At 38.5% G+C, this 25,368-nt stretch overlaps 1 protein-coding gene and 1 pseudogene across 1 annotated transcript; one reads left to right on the top strand and one right to left on the bottom strand.

Moving 5' to 3' along the window:
* Nucleotides 1–6,977: 6,977 nt before the first annotated feature.
* Nucleotides 6,978–7,940, bottom strand: LOC130860957 (olfactory receptor 6T1-like). The gene has a single exon (XM_057749480.1). It carries the CDS (start codon nucleotides 7,938–7,940, stop codon nucleotides 6,978–6,980), a length of 963 nt encoding a protein of 320 aa, XP_057605463.1.
* A 7,449-nt stretch (nucleotides 7,941–15,389) lies between these two features.
* Nucleotides 15,390–16,139, top strand: LOC130829447 (olfactory receptor 8H1-like; annotated as a pseudogene).
* Nucleotides 16,140–25,368: the final 9,229 nt, after the last annotated feature.

Genomic DNA, 25,368 nt, shown 5'->3' with positions numbered 1-25,368 from the left:
AGGTTGTATAGGTTTGCTCATGTACCTGTTCCGATACGGCATTTCTCAGGCTTCTTCCCCGGGCCAGTTTGAAGAATTTGCACTCAGAGGACCCATCTGGCTCCAGTTTATGGTCAGTGGAGCACACAGAAGGCTTCTTACATCAATAGGTCTTTTTGCTTCAAGTGATAACCAAGTAAAACCTCTTTGCAGTGTTGAAAGAGAAGTTCCTATAAATTTACGATTATTTCTTTCATATCCAATCAACTAAAATTTATTTTAACTTGTTTTGATCTTAATTTTAAATCCCCAAAGGGAACAACTTTGTCCCAACTTTGCTAAAAACAAACAGTGTAATTAGTCCTTTGAGGCTATAGGGGGTTAGGTGTTTGAGATTTGTCAGAGTGAAAACTATACTTTTTAACCGAAAGATAGAGCTATTTCTTGAGTACAGGGTAGAAGAAAATTTGTTACTGCACTCAAACTTTAGGAAATTCTCTTAAACTAGGTAGTAAATCAGTGAGGCCTTGAGTATCTTGACAATGTAATGGAATTATAAAAATTGAACGTGTGTATGTATATAATTACATACATGTATGTATTCAGCACTAATAATATATTTTCAATGAATTCTGGATATTGAGTCACATCCTAGTTATGGCAAATACTAATTTCATGAACTTGGGTATGTTATTTAAATTCTCTGAGCTGCAGTTTCCTATTCTGCAAAATGGGTTTCACAGGGCTTCCGAGAGAATGGATTGGAATCGTTTGCACAAAGGTGATCAATGGAGATTAGAAACATCATTTGAATCCTGCTCATCACCAAGTAGAAAAAAAATTTTATTTTCGTTTACACAAATTCTATAAGCTCAGAGTATCCATTTTTCTCTGCCTACTTTGCCCCTCTTCCCCTTAATAAATGACAAACTTGAATCTCATTAAAAAAGAAAACACTGTTATGAGCATGAACCTTTCTAGGTACGGTTCTACCGAAAGATTTGCACACCCTGAAACATGAAGTAAACTGTGAATAGTCTTGGCCCTATAGGATTCAATAAAATCTAGAGGACATATTTAAAAGTTCTATTGATGGTTGTCCATCAATAGGAATTGGAAAATACAAATTCATACCAAACTGTATTGGTGATTTTTATTCACAGTTAATTATATTTTTTTCTCTCTCCTTGAAAATGAGAAGCTATTCTATGATACCCTTAGGGGTTCGTAAAATAAAGAAATTATGGCTTAAAATATACAATGGATGAGATAATTTTGCACTGATCAAAATTATCCACCTGGAGAAAAATTTTCAAACATTCTAGCGTTCTCAAATATTTCTTGTCTCATTAAATTGGAAAGAATGATGAGGTCAATAAAATCTATCCACTTTTTAAAAAATCAATTAATTTATTTTTGGCTGTGTTGGGTCTTTGTTGCTGCGTGCAGGCTTTCTCTAGTTGTGGTGAATGGGGGCTACTCTTCGTTGTGATGCGCGGGCTTCTCACTGTGGTGACTTCTCTTGTTGCTGAACATGGGCTTTAGGTGTGTGGGCTTCAGTAGTTGCAGCATGTGGGCCCAGTAGTTGTGGTGCACAAGCTTACTTGTTCCGTGGCACGTGGGATCTTCCTGCACCAGGGCTCAAACCCATGTCTCCTGCATTGGCAGGCGGATTCTTAACCGCTGCGCCACCAGGGAAGGAAGTCCCTATCCACTTTTAATATGGAAAAGAGGGGTCAGTGAAGAGCCAGCCTTGCTCTGGTTGAGAAAGGTGCTGCCAGAGTGTTGAATACTGTGGTGGCTACTGTGGATGCATTCTTTCCACCTTTCTTCTGTCTTCCCTGCTGGGCCAGACCTGTAGAACATTAGGAGTCAATCCTGGAGCCCCAGTCTAGAATCCATTTTCTAAGCACATCTGGTGATTTTGTAAGCACTTACTTCCCTGTAATCTTCCTTGCTTAAAGTTTCTAGAATTGTTTGTTTCCTTCACTAAAACCTCACTGGGATAAATTCCAATTAGAATGGGAATTCTGTGGACTATGGCAGATAATCTCCTCATCCAGAGGATGTTTTGCTGCCTTACTTGACCTCAAAGCCTTCTCTCACGTGATCAGGCCACAAAACAAGAAATGATTCCAGATGGGTTGCTAAATAGCACACCTGTGATATCTGTATTCATTCTGAGAAAAAAATGCCCTTATGTGACAATATTTCATCTTAGAATGAAGGTGGATATCTGTCTGAAGGGAGATTGGTATAACTGTTATTTTTTGCCAAAAAATGGATTTCCTTCCTTCTTTTTTTTGTGCCTTTTTACTTTGGTTAATTAATGCAAATGGGTTAGGGAAAGTGGAAATGTCCACTGGCTAACTTAGCACAGAAACAATTCTGTAATATTAAATTGTTGTATGGGATGTTGCTATACTCTGAATTTGTAGCATGGTCACATGTTTAGTTATGCAAGTCACATGTGCAAATAAAATATAGCTTTATTTTTCAACAATTGATATGATTTCCTGAAAGTGCCATCCTGCCAGTAGTAAGGGAGAATAGCTAAAATTTAGGCAGGTCTAGTACACTTACTTCTATGTATAAAATCAAACAGTCCCCTACAATAAGTGGTCATTCTTTTCAGAAAATAACTCTTGTCCTTTAGAATTCTGCTCTCACCCTCTTTCCAATTTTGTTCTTTTAAAATGTAGTGTGAAGGAGGAGTGCAGTTTACTTGATCCCATAGTGGTGAAGGGAGACACAGGCCTCAGATCCTCACTGTGCTTTCTGGACTTGCGACTGGACATGAGAGTAATTCCATCACTGAGTGTTCTGCTGACTGCTGATGCTAAAGTCTGTGACTGACAGGCTCGAAGTTTGGTCATGCTGGGTTATGGTCCCATTCTAGCTTAGTCTCACCTGAGCTTTGGCTTGAGTCATAGATCCCCTTGAGTCTCTTGCTCTTTCTTCATCCATTCCCAGACCAGTTTCTTCACCCCACAGCGTTTAATCATCTCACCCCTGGCCACTGCAAACCACATGACATATTCACTTACTCTCAGCTCAGACTCCATCTGTATCCCTCCTTACAGCATGTAGGATCTTGGATTCCAGCCATATCACAAGGAAGCTGAGGGTACCTGGAAAGCTAAATTCTCAGACTATCCTTTATCTCACTACCCTGCTTCTTTCAGAGGACTTTAATGTGACCACATACCAGATTGTTTCGTAGACAGCCTGTGGGACTAGCTCATTAAATAGGCCTAAATGTGAAGCAGGAAGACCTGGGCTTCTGCCCTTGGCATTCCCCTTAGTCTGTCCTCAAAGGCCTTGCGATTAAGGAATATCGAGACACACCTCTGACCATCTGCCTCCTCCACCTCCGCATTCTTTTGTTTCCTCTTATTACTTCCCTCTTTATCTTCCTGTCTGACCAGAAACTTCCTTAGGTGAAACTCTATACTCTAGTAAGTAGTCAGGCCTAGATCCTGGTGTGTTAAGGAGGCATTAAAGGGAACTAGAAAATCCTTTTCTCTCTGCCAACACCCAAATTTCACAACTATTATCTTGATTAAAAGGTCAAAAGTCTCAAAACTAACAGACCTCTTCTTTGTTCCTGTGTTTTCTCTTTGTATGTGACTATGAGCCTCATGGGAAAGCCTTTGGGGTAGAAAGCTTAATGAAAGCACAATTTAAAGAGGGAATTTAAATGTTTCAGCTTATTGTTCACAGAATATTTTCCCTTTGTACTGCTGAATGTTTCCTGTTCAATACGTCTGAGTAAAATGGCAGATGTTCTGGAAGAGTATAAAGATGATCTAAGAAGTAAGTGATTTTTACTCGGTGTTAGTGTGTCTGAGCTAAGAGTTTAGGTAGCCCCTTTACTTACATTGGAATTTAGGAGGCTCAGGAACCTAAAGAAATTTAAATAGTAAAAATAGCATTTTAAAGATGCTTGATAGATTGTAATATGTTTATTTTTTCTTTCTTCTAGGAGAGGAGTTTAGGAGAATGTGTTTTGTAGGGTTAGCTGAAGTAAATGGAACAGCAAAATTGGTAAAGCAACAAGCAAAATATAGACACCCTCCTCTTATTGTTCCTACAAAAGTCCTTACTTACCCTAGTTCCTATAATAAATTGTTATGGCTGAAGTTGCCCAATGGGCGCTGACAGCAGTTGGAACTTAGAACATTGGGTTGTTCTTGAAACAGGCTAAATGTCGATGCTATTCAGTGTATGTAACTTAAGAGCTTAGCATGTCCAGAGTGTTTGCTGATTTTTCAGATGGGTTGGCTGCAATATGAAGAATATTACTGGTCTCTCCTGTAGTGTGCAACAGAGCCTACCCACGATGTCTATTTATACATACTTATAAATAGTGTCAGACGCTACATTAATTTATCTCATCTATTTTTCTTTTCTTTCTTTCTTTCTTTCTTTCTTTCTTTCTTTCTTTCTTTCTTTCTTTCTTTCTTTCTTTCTTTCTTTCTTTCTTTCTTCCTTCCTTCCTTCCTTCCTTCCTTCCTTCCTTCCTTCCTTCCTTTCTTCCTTTCTACCTACCTACCTATCTACCTGCCTATCATCTATTTATTTATCATACATCTGTGTAATTTTATCTGCCTACCTATAAATATTATTACTAAAATATAATGCTAATGATGGTAGTTACTATCATACTATGTTAGTAAAAGTGTGTTTGAATAGAACTAGATGTTATTGATAATCCTTTCAGAATCATACAGAATCACAGATTGCTAGAGCTGAGAGGAGCATTAGAAATTATCTAATTTAGGATTCTAGGTATGGGCTGAAGCACTCAATAAACAATCTGAAATTATATGCTGTTTTATGTCTGTATAAATTATTTGGAGGAAGGAAGGTATAGATTTTATGAGATTCTCAAAGAGACACATGATCCTTCCAAATAGTAAGAACCACCTAATTTAATCTCTTTATTTTACACATGAGGAAACCAAGGGAAAATGAGACAGTCATTTTTCAGGTGCACTGGGCAAGCAAGTTCAAACAGCAAGAACCCAGATCTTCTGCTTTCTGGTTCCACATTGTTTTTTCCCAAACGATGCTTCTGAAAATAATAACACAGCTGCAATGACTGGCTCCTACTTATCTTTCCATTCTCATGTCTTCCTTCTCTTTGCCCCACAGTATGTAATGTGTTTCTTTCAGATTCCTGAGTAGACTTGGGGCACCTCTGGGACTTCTTACCTGCAGAAGTGCCATAGGGATCACTCAGCCCCCTTCTTAACCTGGCTTACTCCTATAGTCTTAGGTGAGATATCACTTCAGGGAAGTGTTTGCAGTCCCTTTCCTTGTGTGTTAAATGCCCTTCTCTGCCTCCCATTGAACCCTTGCCTTCTACATTGTGGTACTCATAACTGCTGTGGTTTTCCTTTCCTAACCTGGTTCTACTATACACTCTAAGATCTATGGGCAGGAAGAGTGTTTAAGAACTCTGCTTCCTAGTTATACATGTATTGTCCATTTCTCTCAACCTCCTTTGCCAAGTCTAAGGTCATAACCAGTGTATCAGTCGCTTGGGTTATGCAACAGTCTACTAGTTGGTTCTCTAAAATCCACATTTTCCTTCCTCTAATCAATTGTCCCCACAATGCTCATTGATCTTCTGAAATATGATGTGATCAGTCCCTTGCTTAAACTCTTCAAAGTCTTTACATTTCCTTTAAAAAGGAAGAAAGATGTATATAAACCTTATAGATAGGATCTTGTCTGTACTGACCTCAGTCCACCTCTCCAGGTCTACTCTTTATTTACATTTATTTCTCTCAGCCCCTCTTTTCTTTGCAAATACCACTGACTTTCTCTGGAATGCTCCTCTACTAATTTTTTCCTGGCTAACTCCTGCTCGGTCTGAGGTCTGAGTTTAAAGGTCACTTCCTCAGAGATGTGTCCCCTGAGCTTTAATGCAGATTATTTGTCCTTATTAATCCCTAAAACAAAACTCGTCTATTTTTCAAAAGTATTCATGAAAGTTACTACTGACTTACTCATTTATGATTTTTTTTTCCCAGCCATCCCAAGGATACTATAAATTCCATAAAAGTGAAAGGTATGTCCTTCTTGTTTTCTGCAGTAACCCCCAAGGCTTAGCTCCAGAGCCTAGATCTGGGAGCAGCAGCAGAGGTGCCTCTGGTGAAGCATTGAGGAAGCATGTACTCTCATGTTTGTGCACAGCCTGACCCTAGACTTGCACAACCACGTGGGCAAGTGTCTCTTTAAAACATGTGCCCTAGACATCTCCCTTGGCTCATCCTAGTCCCACCCTTGCCTAGCTCAGTGCCTAAAACATGTTTTTAAATGATATTTCTTAAATGAATGATTATTCCCATATTTGGAGTCTATTAGGTAGAATTTGACTTGGGAATTAGAGATATCCAAGTATTTCATCGGTCTCAGGATTTTCCTTTGTGAGAATGTTACAGGAGCCTCTAGTCACATAAAGAGCATAGCAAAGGAGACTCAGACAGCAAATAAAGAAACATTTGTTACTGCAGCCAGAGTTTGATTTCCCAATACAGAGTTTCAGGGTAATCTTGTTTGTTGTACCCAGTCTAGATGGAAGGCCTCAGAGGGTGTCTTACTCCCCTTTAAGCACCGTATTGGAATCTCCACATTTTAGCATCCCCGATTGGCTTAAAGGGCTAGGACACTGAAGCAGTAATAGGTGTGCTTAAGCACACACATGTGAGGAAGAAGAGGAGCAGCCTCCCTGAATGGAAGCCACATGTTGATGTACTTCAAAAGAAATGTGTCCTCACCAGAATTCTGAAATTTGACCAAATGGATCAGCCTTCACTGTGGGAGGTGGAGGCATAAAGAAGATTGGAGGGAGGAAAGTAAAGGCTGACCTGCGTATTTCTTATTGTATATTTATGAAGACTATTCTTTTATCATCTGAGAAAAGTATATGGTATTGCCTGAGTGATGCAACTTCAAATGCTTGGACAATCTAGTAGGAATATTTCCTTTTACTTGTGACCATCATAGTGTCCTGCAGTCATGGATCTGTGCCACCTCAGGGTATCTCTCAGGGCTCGCTTCACCTTCTCATTGCGGAGACTAAAGATGAATGGGTTCAGGAGGGGTGTGATGATACAGCTCAGGACCGAGGCACCTTTGTTGAGCAGCATGGATTGAGTCTCTGACAGATGCATGTAGAGAAAAATGGAACTGCCATAAACAATGACCACCACTGTAAGATGTGAGGCACAAGTGGAGAATGCTTTCTTTCTCTCAGCAACTGTAGGGGCCCTGAGAACAGTGGCAAGAATGCAGGCATAGGAGACTGAGATCATTGCCAGTGAACCCAGCAACACTGACGTGGACAGCACGAAAGCCAGCAGCTCCAGCAGGTGGGTGTCTCCACAAGAGAGCCTGAGTAAAGGCCAACTGTCACAAAAGAAGTGGTCAATGCCATTGGGGCCACAGAAAGGTAGGCTGGCCATGAGGGTGGTGGGGCCTAGGACGCAGAGGAACCCAGCTAGCCAGGAGGCCAGCACCAGTTGGGAACAGACATGACCACTCATCAAGGTCTCATAGTGGAGGGGTCGGCAGATTGCCAGGAAACGATCCAGAGACATGACAGCTAAGAGGAAGAAGTCAGTGGTGCCCAGGAGGAAGTAGAGGTAGGACTGGATGATGCAGCTGGTGAAGGAGATGGAGTGATCCCCTGTGAGGATGACCACAAGCATCTTGGGAACCACCACAGACACGAGCAACAGCTCCAGGAAGGACAGGTTCCGCAGGAAGAAGTACATCTGTGTGTGCAGGCGTCGGTCCATCCAGCTGAGCCCAATGATGAGCAGGTTGCCTGTGGCTGTTACAACGTAGATCACCAGCAGCCCCAAGAACAACAGGAACTGCAGAATGTGGCTACTGGGGAAACCCAGAAGGACAAACCCTGTTACCTGAGTCCAGTTTGTGGGGCTCATCTCCAGTCACCGGTAGGGGAAATGGAACAGAAATTCATAACTGGTCCATAGCATAACTAGTCCATTGCTATCAATTCTTCAATCAATCAATGACATAATATTGTAAACCTAGCAATTTCTTACATTCTGACGTTTAATCTATATTCCTACCTGCAAGTGACTTACAAAAAAAAGAAACAGATTATGACAGCAAGCAGTATACCAATAATAACATGCATGATACTGAGCACCAATTACATATTAAGAAACTTACATGCACTACCTCTTTTCACAACTGTCTTTTAGACAGGTGTTACTGTGCCCATCTTACAGATAAGGAAAGGATGATTGCAGTTTAAGGAACTCTTTTATGATCATACAGGGTGCCGATTTTAGAGGCAGGATTTCATTCCAAGCCTCTCTGGCCCTGATGCACATACTATTGATACTTTGCCTGCTTCACTTAGGCTGGGTACCACCTGAGTATTGTGGCCTTAGGGGAATCCAGAATAGTACAGGGTGAGAAAAGACCTTATAGAATAAATGCACCATGAACAAAATCTCATTGGTATCAAGCACTCTTCTTTAAGTGTTTGCAGTCCTTCTGTGTCCTGGCTTAAGATAAAGTAACAGAATAAAACTTTGGGTTTTCAGTGTCTTTAGAGGTTTTATTTTCCTTAATCAGCCAGAGAGCCACATGGGATTGGACTGTGCAGAGACCCCATCCTGTTATAAAGTGTTTTTTTTGTTGTTGTTAATATTTTTTAATCATGACTTCCCTCTTTAGGTTACAAGAAATCCCTGTTCCTAGTCTCACATTGAGTAGTCTTCTCTCAGCCTAGCTCTCCCAACATTCTCATGGCATAAGACGGGGAGGGAGAGGAACATTATCAAAGGAGATAGGTTGTATCAACTTGCCTCTTCAACTTTTGCCTTAACTTGGAGACATGTTCATCTTGTCCTTAGAGATTCTAGCATCTTTTAAAATTCATCCTTAAATTCTGAAGGATTGGGTTTCAGTAGACCTCTTGGTTCCAGGATCATTTTTCATATCCATCACAAAAATTCAGAATTTCATAGATCCAGCTTCTAAGTTAGAAAAGTGTGGAAAAAAATTGTCAGACAAGAAGAATGCAAATTATCATTGTTACTTTGTTTAATTGACAAGGAATGAAGTGTTGAGAGTTTTGGCAAAGTTTAATCCCAGACCATCTATTACTCCAGATTTCCAGCATTAAAAATGAGGAGCGCAGTATTTTCTCAATTCTGTCTGAAGCAATCTTGACAAAAGTTATCAGCTGAGGCAAGGAATCCTGGTTCCAAGGCTGAAAGAGAGAGACACACACTCAGGGCATATTCTGTTGATGTTACTTTTGGCAGGAATAAGTCCTGGGATTTAAGTAGCTAGTTAATAATACAGCTTCATTCTGCCAGCTTAGAGCCTGTATCCAAAATCAAAGAAAAACTTCAATAAAACCCACAAAAAGATGCTAGAGCACTATTTCAGGATAAAATAATCATTTCAGATAAGGAAATGTGTTAACCCTAGCTCTTTCCAAAATATCAGGTAAGAATTATGATTAAAAGTAGCTCATGAAGCCTAACTGTCAAGCATTTACTGTTAGCTTTTAGCTGTGTTTAGAAAAGTGTAACTTCATCAGTTGGCTGGCTGTTTCACTTATTACTCCAGATAGTAACAATATAATCCTTAAGTATACATGTTCAAAGTTTTGTGATCTTGAAGCTCAAAATAATCTTGTTGGTTGACCTACTTCATGTCTAGGAAGACTTGCCTAAAGTCACATAGTTAGAAACTGTTAATTTTGTTGTTGAAAATGGTTTCTCGTTCCCAGTAATTTTGTGCTAAGAATTCTGCTTGGCAAGATGAGATTCATCAAAGGGAAATTAGAGCTGTGAGGGACACACACACATACCCACATTTTCCATTCAGTCTACATAATGACTTAATTTACATGATTAGATAGCTATTATTATTGCCCACTTTACCATTTGAGCAAATTGGAACACAGACGGTTTAAAAAACCTCCAAGGCAGATCTGAGATGTCCATGTAAGCTTGTCTGACCCTGAGGTCAGACAATGGCACTACTAAATATGGTTATTTGAACTTGAATCTTGAACCTGCCAGGGGAAAAAGCACTGTAATTTGGAATGCCACAGTATAATAATGCCTCATAATAATAACAGCTAGCACCTATTGAATAGTTACTATAGGTCAGGAATTTTCATTCATTTCATTGTTAAATCTCTCAGCAACTCTACAAGGTAAGCATTGCCTTCATCCCACAGTAAAGAGAATTAGAGTTAGAGAGATTAAGGACCCAGATCTAGTGAGTAGTAGTGTTAGGGATTGGAATTTTAGAAAGTTTGACTTCAGAGCCTGCACTTGTAACCACTAAGCCATAATGTCTTAGATGAGAGAGAGAGTTTGTGATTGCAAATTTGATCTGATATCAACTTCCAGTGGTTACCTTGCTTCATTTGTTGGCTAATGATAGGAATTCTACATATAGAAATTAATTGTTGTAGTTTAAAGCTTTGATCCTGAAAAATGAAAATACCTCTCGGCATGTGTATTAGACTTTGCCTTATTCCAGTTGCTTTCAGCTCTTCCTCTGGAGCTGGAAGGTAGGTGTCCTGGCCCCAGCCACCACTCCCCAACCCCATATAGATATGCTGGATCTATATCCTGTAGAAAGTGAAGCATTCTACTTGGACTGGTTATAGACCTAGAATCATACCCAAGTACCTACCTATTTTATTAGTTCCAGTAAGTCCTTCCACATGGCATTACACTTTTGGCTTATTATCCTAAATTTGAATGGAATCCTATCTTCCTTCTGGGAGATGGGACTCTCTGCCAGGACTTATTGTAAACCTGGGCTTATCAGACCCTTTCTCTATCCCTTCCTCCACATGGGTCATTTGGTCTTGTAAATTTCTCCTGGGTCAGCTGATATAGTGACATTTACTGTGTACGTTCACTTCTATGCTTCCTTGCCGCTTGGTCAGTGCTCCTCTCCTTTCTCCCCTTGGCCAAATCCTTCTCATCCTACTGGTGACACTTTTGCTTGTTCGCATATCTTTTTTCCTTTCTATATATTCCTGGAATCGCGAAGTTTAAATAAAGTTTATACCTTATTAATCAAGGGTGAATCTAAACCTATTGAATTTTTCTCTTGGAGCATGGAAAGTCTCCAGATGTTATTCTTTTCAGATGTGGGCTAGCTAAGTACCTCCATGCATGTGAGATTAGATACCATCTTCAACACTGTGTGCTGGGTATTCTACAAGATATTGGACATATGTGGTTGAATAAGCTGCTGAGGAGCTCATAGTGTACTAAGGGTTTGAATATGCAAATGATAAATTCCATTAAATTCAATGAAGGCCATGGTATATGTAAAATCAAAGTCTTGTTGCTGCAGAGAAGAGGTACAATTTCATTTGGGAGCAGTGTGGAGCACTTCATAAAGTTAATAACATTTAACTGAGCATTTAAAGATGAATTTTTTTCAGATAAAGAAGGGATATAAACCTTTTAGGTTTAAAGTAACCTAAGTACCATAAATTTTGAATTTTCTAATAGGACAATGAGATTATAAAAAGTGTTCATTCTTGACTACCAAAATAGTATTTTAAATACATTACTATATATGATATTATACATTTTAATGTAAGTATATTCTGCTTTAACAGTAGACAGACCAGAGCATACTATTTGTTGAATGAAAGAATGATTTAAACCTGATGAGCTTCATGGCTCACAGGGGCAGGAGCTGAGTTGGCTCTTGAGACAGAAGATATTTAAACTTCATCTTTGGATGCCACACATCTCTTCTAGAAGTGCCACAATACATCTATTATACAGTATTCTTGCTTTTAAGTAATCATCCAATAATCCTATAACTGTGTTAATTTACAAAGAGATATAAATATTTTTAGTTACTTGCTTCTTAGTAGAAATAATTTAGTTCCTAAAGGCTTTAAGATATAATGACTAACACAGTAATTGTGGAATGAAAATTTTCCCTGAAATAGTGCTATTTGGGGCAGAGTTCTTAGTTCTGCGCTCTCTCAAATATGATAGGTTACCAGTTACTCCTCTACATGCAAAACTTGATCTTTACGTGAAACTTCAGTGAGGAGTGTAAGGATAAACATTACCAAAAGCCAGGAGCTTGGTACTTCAGCCTTAATAAAAGAGGAGGGTATTAGTCTCATTATCTGGGTATTCAAAGTATAAAAATCAGAGCTTCCCATGGTGTACTACTATAGCTTATTGCCTCAAGTGTTGATTTGTCTATGTAAAACTCAACAGCTAAAGGTAGGAATGAAGGATTCTCACTCCTCTCTTCCTTCAGAAAAGCAGAAATTATATTGCTGTAAAGAATGAAATGTACTATATTTTTCATTACTCCAAATCTATATGCCTTAAAGTAAGTATAAACAAAACTTCATTCCAGCAAGTCCAGTTCTGAGTGAGGAATAAGATTAAAGCTTCCTGAGATAGGAGGCTGACAAAGGTTGGCTCTTATACCTGTTCTGATACTGTATTTCTCAGGCTTCTTCCCCTGGCCAGTTTGAAGAACTTGCACTCAGAGGACCTACCTGGCTCCAGTTTATGGTCAGTGGAGCACACAGAAGGCTTCTTACATCAACAGGTCTTTTTGCTTCAAGTGATAACCAAGTAAAACCCCTTTGCAGTGTTGAAAGAGTAGTGCCTATAACTTTGCATGATTATTTCTTTCCATACCCAGTCAATTAAAATTAACTTTATCTTGTTTTGAGTTTAATTTTAAATCCCCAAAGGGAACAACTTCATCCCAACTTTACTAAAAATAAACAACATAATTAGTCCTTTGAGGCTATAGGGAGTGAGTTGTTTGATATTTGTCACAGAGTGACAACTGCATTTTTTTCTTTTCAGAACTGTACTTCTTTAAGCAAAAGACAGAACTATTTCTTGAGTACAGGGTAGAAGAAAATGTGCTACTGTGTTCAAACTTTGGGAAATTCTTCTTTTTTTTTACACTTTAAATATATGCAGTTTATTGTATGTCAATTGTATCTCAATAAAAGTTTTTTTTTCTTATAGCAGCAGAGTTTGTTTTTGTGATTTAAAAATTTTTTTATTGGAGTACAGTTGATTTCTATGTGATTCTTTTTTCTTTTTTTTCAGTATTAAAGTATTTATTAAAGTTAAAATTTCTTTACACAGTTTAAAGAAACAAATGTCTTTAAAGTTTAAATTTTCTTATCTTGCCATAATATATGAATTTTGTTTCACACCTGTTTTAGCAGCACTAACAGTTGATGAGTAGAATTGCACTTCCAAAGTTCATCAAATATACAATAAATATAACAATAGCTCTCTATCCACACCAACAAATTATCTCCTGAAACTCTGGAGTATGAGCAAACATTCCTGTAAGAGTCACTTTCAAATCTACATGAAGATTGGTTTAATTATTACAAATTAATGAAAGATTCACAAGAATATTTTAATCTGATTCTCAGTCTATCGCTTTTCAGAGACTTTTGTTTCCTCATCTTGTATAAATAATATTAAATAAATTCCTTAACATACGAGGAAGTCTTCACTAGAATGAAGCTGGTTATGGGGTATCAGTCAGTGCATTACACATGAAATTGTGGGTTTTATGAAAAGCTAGTATAGCACTGATTATACTATGTTTTCAAATTTTAGTTAAGGGAATGGATACTGAATATGCAGTATGATACTAATTATGCAAATCTAGAGCTATACAGATAAGCATTCTAAGTAAAATTTTAATTGGGAGAACTTTATGAAAATGTTAAAACAATTTTGATCATTTTCATATTATTCTTTGAATGTTTTTATATTCTCACTTTATTGCTAATATTTTTTTTCTAATTTACTCCTATAATAGTGTCACACATATAAATATAAAGGTTTCATTGTGAAAAATGTGTCATTCCATCCCAGATGGTTTCAGACAAAGAGTAATTAAGTATTTCTCTTCCACCCCAGGAAAAAATTAGAGCATCACATAGAAAGACCAAACAATTAATCTCTTTACTGTGTGGCTTCCAAGGGAAAAGATAATTAGATTCTCAAAAGCTAGCATCCTGCATTTAGTCCTTGAACTTTTGTCCTTGGAGACATGCCAAGCAATTTTCCTTGGAATTGGCCAACAGGGATGACCACATGTTGAGTGCTTATCAATCCCCAGTATATGAAGGTACCCTGGAATTATCAGGATGAGAGGCCAAGACATACTCTTCTCTGCTTAAATACACAGTATGTATAGCTTACTGGCAAATTTTACATTTGATCAGGAGCTGAACAAGATTTCTAGGTTGACATTTTTCCCTCAGAATAACAAAAAATGAATGCATTAAAATTCAAAAAGAACTTATCTCAAGGAAAACAAATAATATATTACAGAAATTTTCAACTGAAATGGTCTTCATATTTTATTTATGAGCAAAATTTGAGGTTAACATACTTCTAGAGAGATAATATTGGAAGAAAGTGTTTTTTTTTTTTCACCAACTTCAGCTTCAGGTAAGTATTATTCTCAAAATTAGAAGATTTTAGTTAGAATCAAATAAAATGGGGACATTATAAAAACATATACATACAAATATCATTTAGACCTTATTCTCAGTAGTGCCAGGATTGGTGGAATCAGAAATACAGAGTTGATATAATCAGGGTCTACATGCAATGTCAGTGTTCTAGAAATATAATTTTGGAAGAAACTTGAGGTTTAATAGTTGTTAGGAAAACATCATATGTTTTGGAAATTAATACTAACATGTGGTCTGTCATGTTAATATACCCTTCTAAAATCCACTAAGTTTGAAATTTAATTATCATTAGAATTATGTAGTATTGGAAATGAAAGAACAGTATGTGGTGCATTAAAACTATTTTTCCATCCTTGTTTATTATATATCTATCATTTTTCCCTCAGATTTTGCTGAAATTAATTATAAATAGGAATATAGCATTATGGGCATACTCTCTGGAGTCAGTCTATATTGGTAGAATTACAGAGACAGTATTTAATAGCTTTGCCTCTGGATAAACTACCTAAATTCTCGGGCCCTTTTTCTCATCTGAAAAATGTGACTGATAGTACTACCTATGGTATACTAATCTCATGGGAATTAAATATATTAATGACGGGAATATTTAGAACAGCATCAGGTTTATTCTAATTATTCAATATAATAGCTTTATTATGTTATATCCAAATGTCAATTTCTACCTATATGTATATTTGGCAATCAGAATAAGATGTTTCTCTCCATTCTCTTCCACCCCTCATTATCATCACATCCTTGACACACTAAACTATCATAAATATCACGTCCTTCATAGAAACACAAAAGTTTTGAAATAATTGCTGTTAAGTATCAACTTTGATTTTTTAACAGTTTAGAGCATGTGAACACTATGGGTAGAAGGAATCTCACACACGTGTCTGACTTCATCCTCATGCGACTGACAGATTCTGAAGAGATCCAGCTGGTCCTCTTTACGCTGTTTCTCCTGATCTACCTGATCACTGTGCTGGAGAATGCAGGGATGATGCTGATCATCTGCCTGGATCTCCAGCTTCACACCCCCATGTATTTTTTCCTCAGTCACCTGTCATTTCTTGACCTCAGTTACTCAACCGTCATCACCCCTAAAACCTTAGAAAACTTACTGATGTCCATCTAATATATTACATACATGAACTGATTCACCCAGATGAGTTGCTTTATCTTCTTGGTTGTCACTGAATGTTCTCTTCTCTCCTCAATGGTCTATGATCGCTAAGTAGCTATCTGCAACCCTCTGCATTACCCAGTTGTTATGTTCACAAGACACTGCTGCTCCCTAGTCTTGGGATCCTATTTGATTGCCTTCATTGAGTCCTTTATCAGTGTGCTCTGCATGAGCAGACTGCATTTCTGCAACGCCAATGTAATTTATCACTTTTTCTGTGACCTGATCCTAATTTTAGCCCTGTTCTGCCCTGACACACATGACACTAAAATCATAATATTCTTCTTCTCTGGCTTGACCCTGATCATGTCTCTTATCACAATATCTGTGTCCTATGTGTCCATCCTGTCTACTATCCTGAAAATTGCATCCACTTCAGGGAAGCAAACAGCCTTCTCTACTTGTGCCTCCCATCTCCTGGGAGTCATCCTCTTTTTTTTTTTTTTTTTCTTTAGCTCTTTATTGGAATATAATTGCTTTACACTCTTGTACCAGCTTTTGAGGTACACCAAAATGAATCAGCTGTATTTATACATATATCTCCATATCCCCTCCCTCCCACAACTCCCTCCCACACTCCCTGTGCTGACCCTCTAAAGCATCACCCATCATTGAGTTACTCTCTCTTTGTTTTACAGCAACTTCTCACCAGCTATCTATTTTACATTTGGTAGTATATATCTGTCTATGCTACTGTCTCACTTTGTCCAAGCTACCACTTTGCCACCGCCCCCCAATCCCGTGTCCTCCAGTCCATTCTCTGCATCTGCATCCTTATTCTTGCCCTGTCACTGGGTTCTCGGTACCATTATTTTAGATTCCGTATATATGAGTTAGCATACGGTATTTGTTTTTCTCTTTCTGTCTTACTTCTCTCTGAATGACAGTCGCTAGGTCTATCCAGCTTATTACATATAGCTCCATTTCATTCCTTTTTATGGCTGAGTAATATTCCATTGTATATATGTGCCACATATTCTTTTTTATTTTTTATTTTATTTTTTTTCCGTTCTCTTGACAGTCCCCTACTTTCCTATAGTATCTTCTCATAGGTTTACTGATTTTCCTGTTTGAGCCTTTTTAAAAAAATTAATTAATTAATTTTATTTATTTGTTGGCTGCATTGGGTCTTCATTGCTGCACACGGGCTTTCTCTAGTTGCTGCAAGCAGGGGCTACTCTTCATTGTGGTACGCAGGCTCCTCATTGTCGTGGCTTCTCTTGTTGTGGAGCACAGGCTCTAGGAGCGTGGGCTTCAATAGTTGCAGCACATGGGCTCAGTAGTTGTGGCTCATGGGCTCTAGAGCACAGGCGCAATAGTTGTGGCACACGGGCTTAGTTGCTCGTGGCATGTGGAAACTTCCCAGGGCAGGGCTCGAACCCATGTCCCCTGCATTGGCAGGCGGATTCTTTACCACTGTGCCACCTAGGAAGGCCCACATCTTCTTTATCCATTCATCTGTTGATGGGCATTTAGGTTGCTTCCATGTCCTGACTATTGTAAATAGTGCTGCAATGAACATTTTGATATATGTCGCTTTTTGGATTATAATTTTCTCTGGGTATGTGCCCAGGAGTGGGATTGCTGGGTCATATGGTAGTTGCATTTTTAGTTTTTTAAGGAACCTCCAAACTGTTTTCCATATTGGCTGTACCAACCTACATTCCCACCAGCAGTGCAAGAGAGTTCCCTTTTCTCCACATCCTCTTCAACATTCATTGTTTCTAGATTTTCTGATGATGGCCATTCTGACCGGTATGCGGTGATACCTCATTGTGGCTTTGACTTGCATTTCTCTAATGATTAGTGATATTGAGCATCTTTTCATGTGCTTGTTGGCCATCTGCATGTCTTCTTTGGAGAAATGTCTTTTTAGGTCTTCCACCCATTTGTGGATTGGGTTATTTGCTTTTTTGGTATTAAGCTGCATGTGCTGCTTATATATTTTGGAGATTAATCTTTTGTCCGTTGCTTCATTGGCAAGTATTTTCTCCCATTCTGAGGGTTGTCTTCTTGTCTTGTTTATGGTTTCTTTTGCTGTGCAAAAGCTTTTAAGTTTCATGAGGTCCCATTTGTTTATTCTTGATTTTATTTCCATGATTCTAGGAGGTGGATCCAAAAGGATCTTGTTTTGAGGTATGTCATAGAGTGTTCTGCCTATGTTTTCTTCTAGGAGTTTTATAATGTCTGGCTTACATTTAGGTCTTTAATCCATTTTGAGGTTATTTTTGTGTATGGTGTTAGGAAGTGTTCTAATTTCATTCTTTTACATGATGCTGTCCAATTTTCCCAGCACTGCTTATTGAAGAGGCTGTCTTTTTTCCATTGTACATTCTTGCCTCCTTTGTCAAAGATAAGGTGCCCATATGTGGTTGGGTTTACCTCTGGGTTCTCTATTCTGTTCCATTGATCTTCCTTTCTATTTTTGTGCCAGTAGCATGCTGTCTTGATCACTGTAGGCTTGTAGTATAGTTTGAAGTCAGGAAGCCTGAATCCACCAACTCTGTCTTTCCTTCTCAAGATTGCTTTGGCTATTCGGAGTCTTTTGTGTTTCCATACAAACCATAAGATTTCTTGTTCTAGTTCTGTGAAAAATGCTGTTGGAAATTTGATAGGGATTGCATTGAATCTGTAAATTGCTTTGGGTAGTATAGTCAATTTCACAGTGTTGACTCTTCCAATCCAAGAACATGGTATGTCTCTCCATCTGTTTGTATCATCTTTGATTTCTTTCTTTAGTGTCTTATAGTTTTCTGCATACAGGTCTTTTGCCTCCTTAGGCAAGTTTATTCCTAGGTATTTTATAATTTTGGTTGCAATGGTAAATGGGAGAATTTCCTTAAATTCTCTTTCTGCTCTTGGGTTGTTAGGAATGCAAGAGATTTCTGTGCATTAATTTTGTATCCTCCTACTTTACTAAATTCATCAATCAGTGTTAGCTGTTTTCTGGTAGTCTTTAGGGTTTTCTATGTATAATATCATGTCATCTGCAAAGAGTGACAATTTTACAAATTCGTCTTATCCAATTTGGATTCCTTTTATTTCATTTTCTTCTCTGATTGCTGTGACTAAAACTTCCAAAACTATGTTGAGTATTAATGGTGAGAGTGGGCACCCTTGTCTTATTCCTGTTCTTAGAAGGAATGCTTTCAGTTTTTCACCATTTAGAATGATATTGGCTTTTGGTTTCTCATATATGGCTTTTATTATGTTGAGGTAATTTCCTTCTATGCCCATTTTCTGGAGAGCTTTTATCATAAACGGATGTTGAATTCTGTCAAAAGCTTTTTCCACATCTATTGAGATGATCATATGGTTTTTATCCTTCAATTTGTTGATATGATGTATGACATTGATTGATTTGCATATATTGAAGAATCCTTGCATCCCAGGGATAAACCCCACTTGATTATGGTGTGTGATCTGTGTAATGTGCTGTTGGATCCTGTTACCTAGTATTTTGTTGAGGATTTTTGCATCTATATTCATCAGTGATATTGGTCTGTAATATTCTTTTTTTGTGACATCTTTTCCTGGTTTTGGTATCAGGGTGATGGTGGCCTCATAGAATGAGTTAGGGAATGTTCATTCTTTTGCTATAATTTGGAAGAGTTTGAGAAGGATAGGTGTTAGCTCTTCTCTAAATGTTTGATAGAATTTGCCCATGAAGCCATCTGGCCCTGGGCTTTTGTTTGTTGGGAGATTTTTAATCACAGTCTCAATTTCCGTACTTGGGATTGGTCTGTTCATATTTTCTATTTCTTGCTGGTTCAGTCTTGGGAGATTGTAATTTTCTAACAATTTATCCATTTCTCCCAGGTTGCTCAATTTATTGGCATATAGTTGCTTGTAGTAGTCTCTCATGATCTTTTGTATTTCTGTGGTGTCAGTTGTTACTTCTCCTTTTTCATTTCTAATTCTGTTGATTTGCATCTTCTCCCTTTTTTTCCTGATGAGTCTGGCTAATGGTTTATGAATTTTGTTTATATTCTCAAAGAACTGGCTTTTAGTGTCATTGATCTTTGCTGTTGTTTCCTTCATTTCTTTTTCATTTATTTCTGATCTGATGTTTATGATTTCTTTCCTTCTGCTCACTTTGGGATTTCTTTTTTCTTCTTTCTCTAGTTGTTTTAGGTGTAAGGTTAGGTTGTTTATTCGATAATTTTCTTGTTTCTTAAGGTAGGACTGTATTGCTATAAACTCCCTCTTAGAACTGCTTTTGGTGTGTCCCATAGGTTTTGAGTTGTTGTGGTTTCATTGTCATTTGTTTCTAGATATTTTTTGATTTCCTCTTTGATTTCTTTAATGATTTCTTGGTTGTTTAATAGCATATTGTTTAGCCTCCACGTGTTTGTATTTTTTACAGTTTTTTTTTCCTGTAATTGATATGTAGTCTCATGGGGTTGTGGTCAGAGAAGATGCTTGATATGATTTCAATTTTCTTGAATTTACCAAGGCTTGATTTGTAATCCAAGATGTGATCTATCGTGGAAAATGTTCCGTGTGCACTTGAGAAGAAAGTTTATTCTGTAGTTTTTGGATGGAATGTCCTATAAATATTAATTATGTTGAGATGGTCTAATCTGTCATTTAAAGCTTGTGTGTCCTTATTTATTTTCTGTTTGGATGATCTGTCCATTGATGTAAGTGGGGTGCTAAATTTTCCTACTATTATTGTGTTACTGTCGATGTCCCCTTTTATGGCTGTTAGCATTTGCCTTATGTATTGAGGTGCTCCTGTGTTGGGTGCTTAGATATTTACAATTGTTATATGTTCTTCTTGGGTTGATCCCTTGATCGTTATGTAGTGCCCTTCCTTGTCTCTTATAATAGTCTTTACTTTAAAGTCTAATTTGTCTGATATGAGTATTGCTACTGCAGCTTTCTTTTGACTTCCATTTGCATGGAATATCTTTTTCCATCCCTTTACTTTCAGTTTATATGTATCCCTTGGTCTGAAGTGGGTTTCTTGTAGGCAGCATATAGACAGGTCTTGTTTTTGTATCCATTCAGCCAGTCTGTGTCTTTTGGTTGGAGCATTTAATCAATTTACATTTAAGGTGATTATTGACCTGTGTGTTCCTGTTACCATTTTCTTAATTGTTTTGGGTTTGTTTCGTAGGTCTTTTCCTTCTCTTGTGTTTCCTGCCTAGAGAAGTTCCTTTGGCAATTGTTGTAAGGCTGGTTTGGTGGTGCTGAATTCTCTTAACTTTTGCTTGTCTGTAAAGCTTTTGATTTCTCCATCAAATCTGAATGAGATTCTTGCTGGGTAGAGTATTCTTGGCTGTAGTTTTTTCTCTTTCAGGACTTTCAGTATATCCTGCCATTCCCTTCTGGCCTGCAGAGTTTCTGCAGAAAGGTCAGCTGTTATCATGGGTTTTCTCTTATATGTTATTTGTTGCTTTTCTCTTGCTGCTTTTAATATTTTTTCTTTGTGTTTAATTGTGGTTAGTTTGATTAATATGTACCTTGGTGTATTTCTCCTTGGGTTTATTCTGTATGGGACTCTCTGTGCTTCTTGGACTTGGTTAATTATTTCCTTTCCCATGCTGGGGAAGTTTTCCACTATAACCTCTTCAAGTATTTTCTCAGACCCTTTCTTTTTTTCTTCTTTTTCTGGGATGCCTATGATTCGAATGTTGGTGCATTTAATGTTGTCACCAAGGTCTCTGAGACTGTCTTCTATTCTTTTTATTCTTTTTTCTCTTTCCTGCTCTGTGGTAGTTATTTCTCCCATTCTATCTTCCAACTCACTTATTCATTTTTCTGCCTCAGTTATTCTGCTGTTTATACCATCTAGAGTATTTTTAATTTCATTTATTTTGTTGTCCATAACTGTTTGTTTGCTCTTTAGTTCTTCTGAGTCCTTATTAACTGTTTCTTGTATTTTCGGTATTTTGTTATTGAGATTAGGACCATCTTTTGTATTATTACTCTGAATTCTTTTTCAGGCATTTCCTATTTCCTCTTCATTTATTTGGTCTTGTGGGTTTTTTTCCTGCTCCGTTGCCTGCACAGTGTTTCACTCTTTTCTCATTTTATCTAATTTATCATATTTGCTGTCTCCTTTCCCTATGCTGCCTAGTAGTAATTCCTCTTGTTTTTGCCCTCTGCCCCTTGTGGCGGTGTTTGTCCAGTGTCTTGAGTAGGCTTCCTGGTGGGGTGGTCTGGTGTCTGCTTTCTGATGTGTGGCTCTGTGTCTTTTCTCTCTGATGAGCAGGGCCATGTCAGGAGGTTTGTTTTAGGGTATCTATGAGGTAATATGGCTTTAGTTAGTCTGTGTGCTGATGAGTGGGTTTGTGTTCCTGCCTTGTTTGTAGTTTGGTGTGAGGTGTCCAGCACTGGTAGTTGCAGAGAGTCGGGCGAAGCCTTGTCTTAGGCTCTGATATGAGGCTCTGTGAGAATTCTCTGCAGTTAATCTTCCCTGTGTCTGAGGACTCCCTAGTAATCTAGCATCCTGGCTTCAGTGCTTCCTCCCCAGAGCCTCCTACTTGACTTCTGATCGAGTAGTCCATACTTCAGAGGTTGCTTGTCCCAGCAATAAAGTGGTTTAAAGAAGACTGTTCAAGCCGCTGTCTAATGGCAGAGTGTTGAGTAAAACAAATACTAAGTCAAGGAAACACATACATGTTAAGACACACAAATACTGAATTCAGTAGAAGGTAAGGCACTAGAAAGACATGACAGAAGAACCCCAGTATGCAATCAGAGAATCAATGAGAAAACCAACAGAAATTCAAAACCAAACCAAAACAAAAGAAAAACAAAAACAAACAAACAAACAAACAAAACCCAAAAAACAAAACACCACACACACACAAACATAAATCCAGGGAGATTTTGAAAGCTAGGATCAATTATAATAAAGAGCAAGAGTACCACCAGACAGACTGAAGATTCTCAGAATGAAATCAGACAGTTATGCTTAGAACTATGATGAAGACAAAGCTTAATAATAAAAACCAGAGCAGTGTGTCATCTGGAGAGTAAAGCAAGGAAACAAAGCAGACTGATAATATTGTTTATAAGTATATTAAGATAAAATAAACTAAAAAAGAATAGAAGACAGGGCACCAGAAGAGTGTAGTGTGAATGGAAATATGAAAAGGAAATGTATAAAAGATAGAGATGAAAAGAAGGTAGGAGAGATACAGTCAGCTCTACAAAAAACTTAGCTAGAAATAGAAATATATAAAAAGGCTAAAAATAAAAATAGAATATAAAACAAAAAATAGAGTAAAAAATGTTATTAAACTTGTAGATCCCTTAGGACTAAGATTGTAATTAATTAAAAAACAAAACAAAACAAAATAAAAACTAGAACTGACCCCAGAATGGACCAGATCAATAGAATTAATACTAATATTTCTGTTTCCTTGGGGTCTCTGCTGTAAATGTCCTTCTACCCACCTTGGGCTTTTTGTATTCTTCTGTGACAAGTAGAGCTTCCTTTATTGTTTGTCTGTAAGCTTCTGTGTGTGGGGAGAGAGAGGGTACAATAGTGTCTCCTTCCTCTGGGAGTGAGTGAGCAGTGGCACCCTGCCTGGGTCATGGCAGCTTGGGTAGCTCAGGCCGAGAGAGCAACTCCAACTTCAGTTCCTCCCCCCTGCTATCTCTCCACCCATGTGCCCTGCCTGGGTCATGGTGGCTCAGTCAGCTGTGGCGGTGCCTGTTGCAAAGGGATGCAGGCGGCTCAGGTGTAAACAGAATGTCTCCAGAGCTGGGCCACTCTGCGGGCTTTTGGCTCTCGGCTGTAGGCACTCTAGGCCAGCCCTGCCCAGGGGCCTTTGCTGTCCCTGAGTCTGTTAGCTAGGCCTACAGGGGTCCTTCCTTTGTCCAATGCAGGCACCGAGAGAGAGGCTACACCCGCGGCTCCTCCTCCCTGCTTGTGAGTCAGCAGTTTTGAGCCACCACTATGGCCGCACAGCTTTCCACAGTAGGCACTCTCTGCTGTGGATTTCTTCCCTCCTGTCCTCACAGTCTGTCTCCCCACTGCCAACAATGTGTCTAACCCTGAACCAGTTCTCTGGTTCCCATGTTCCTGCTCCCAGACCCCCTGTTCGGCTGTGAATCGACGTCTCAGTCCGGACATGCTGAGCTGTGGTGCGGACCCGCTGTGTATTTCTCACTCTTTCCTGTCTGCCATAGCTCAGCCACTTTACCCTCTTTGAACAGTCCGAATGCCTCCCTTCTGACCTAGGGAAATTCCCCATTGGAGAAGGGGTTTCCCAGTTAGATAAGGGACATTTCTCCAAATTTGGCAATCTCCCCTCTGTTTCAGATCCCCCTGCCCCAGCATATGGGACCCATCCCTTTCCTTTCTTCTCCTCCTCTTTCTCCTTTTTTTTCTCCCCTCTGTCCTACCCAGTTATGTCGGGACCCTTGCAGTCCTTTCTGGTGTCCGAGGTCGTTTGCTGGTGTTCAGCTGGTTCTCTGTGGGAATTATTGCGTCTTTTGGTGTATTCCTGATGCATCTGTGGAGAGGGATGCATTCCACATCCTTCTACTTCACTGCCATCTTTCTTCCCCCTATAGAATTCTTAATTGGAAGGTTTTTTTTTTTTCTTTCAGCACTTTGAATACACCATCCCACTCTGTCTTGGTATGCATGGATTCTGCTGAGAAATATGCGTATAGTCTTATGTCAAATAATGACAATTCTCTGCCAATGAGCTTTTTAGGCAGTTCCAAACCCATTCTGACCCTCTGGTGGTTGTTAGGCTGTTGACTTTCATGGCTACCTTGATTACAAAGTTGTTTATTTTCAAAGCTACATAAAGCTGGTGAGAGGGGGATGGGAATGGAGCAAGTTAATGCTACACAATTCTGTATCTTACTAAGATGTAACTTTTTTTTAATACTCCTTAGATTATTGCAAGACCTTAGTTAATCTCGAGTTCTGAAAAAACATGGGTTTTGACACTTTTTACCAATGTTCTCGTTAGTTTCATGGAGGAATATATTTTTGGAAGTCCTTGCTCTGTCATTCTGGAACTTCTTCAGTCACTATAAGATATATGAGGGATCAGAATATAAAGAACAGTAGGTAAATTATTTGGAAGTGTAATCAATGTTACCTTTGAGATACCTGGGGATGGCACTGTAGCTATGTCTGTGTATATATGTTAGTAGCCATGGCCATGCGCACTAGAGAACTGTGTGTGTTCTGCTAACTTTATGCTGTGTAACAAAACATCTCAACATTTAATGAACTTATTTACAAAACAGAAACAGATTCACACACATAGAAAACAGACTTATGATTACCAAAGGGGAAAGTGGAGGGAGGGGTTAGCAAATAAAAACCACTGTACATAAAATAGATAAACAACAAGGTCCTACTCTATAACATGGGGAACTATATTCAATATCTTGTAATAAACTGTAATGGATAAACAAAACAAAAAAACCCCCAATCACTTATTTAGACACAAATCTGCATTTTGCGCCAGGTGTAGTAAGGAAGGCTCTTCTCTTCTTCCCTTGGGGCAGGCTGACTGAGACTAGATGGCCTATCACACAGCTGCTGTCTGTACCCTTTGTTGTCTGGAGACTTAGCTGCAAAGGGTTCATGACCTCGATACCTTTTCATGCAGCTGTTCGCCCTTCCTCAGAGTACAATGACTACTTCCAAGTTAGTGTCTTAGAGAACCATGCCTTC

The sequence above is a fragment of the Hippopotamus amphibius genome, chromosome 9 (genome assembly GCF_030028045.1).
Source record: "Hippopotamus amphibius kiboko isolate mHipAmp2 chromosome 9, mHipAmp2.hap2, whole genome shotgun sequence".
Taxonomy (NCBI): domain Eukaryota; kingdom Metazoa; phylum Chordata; class Mammalia; order Artiodactyla; family Hippopotamidae; genus Hippopotamus; species Hippopotamus amphibius.
This window is presented reverse-complemented; position numbering and strand designations above follow the sequence as displayed.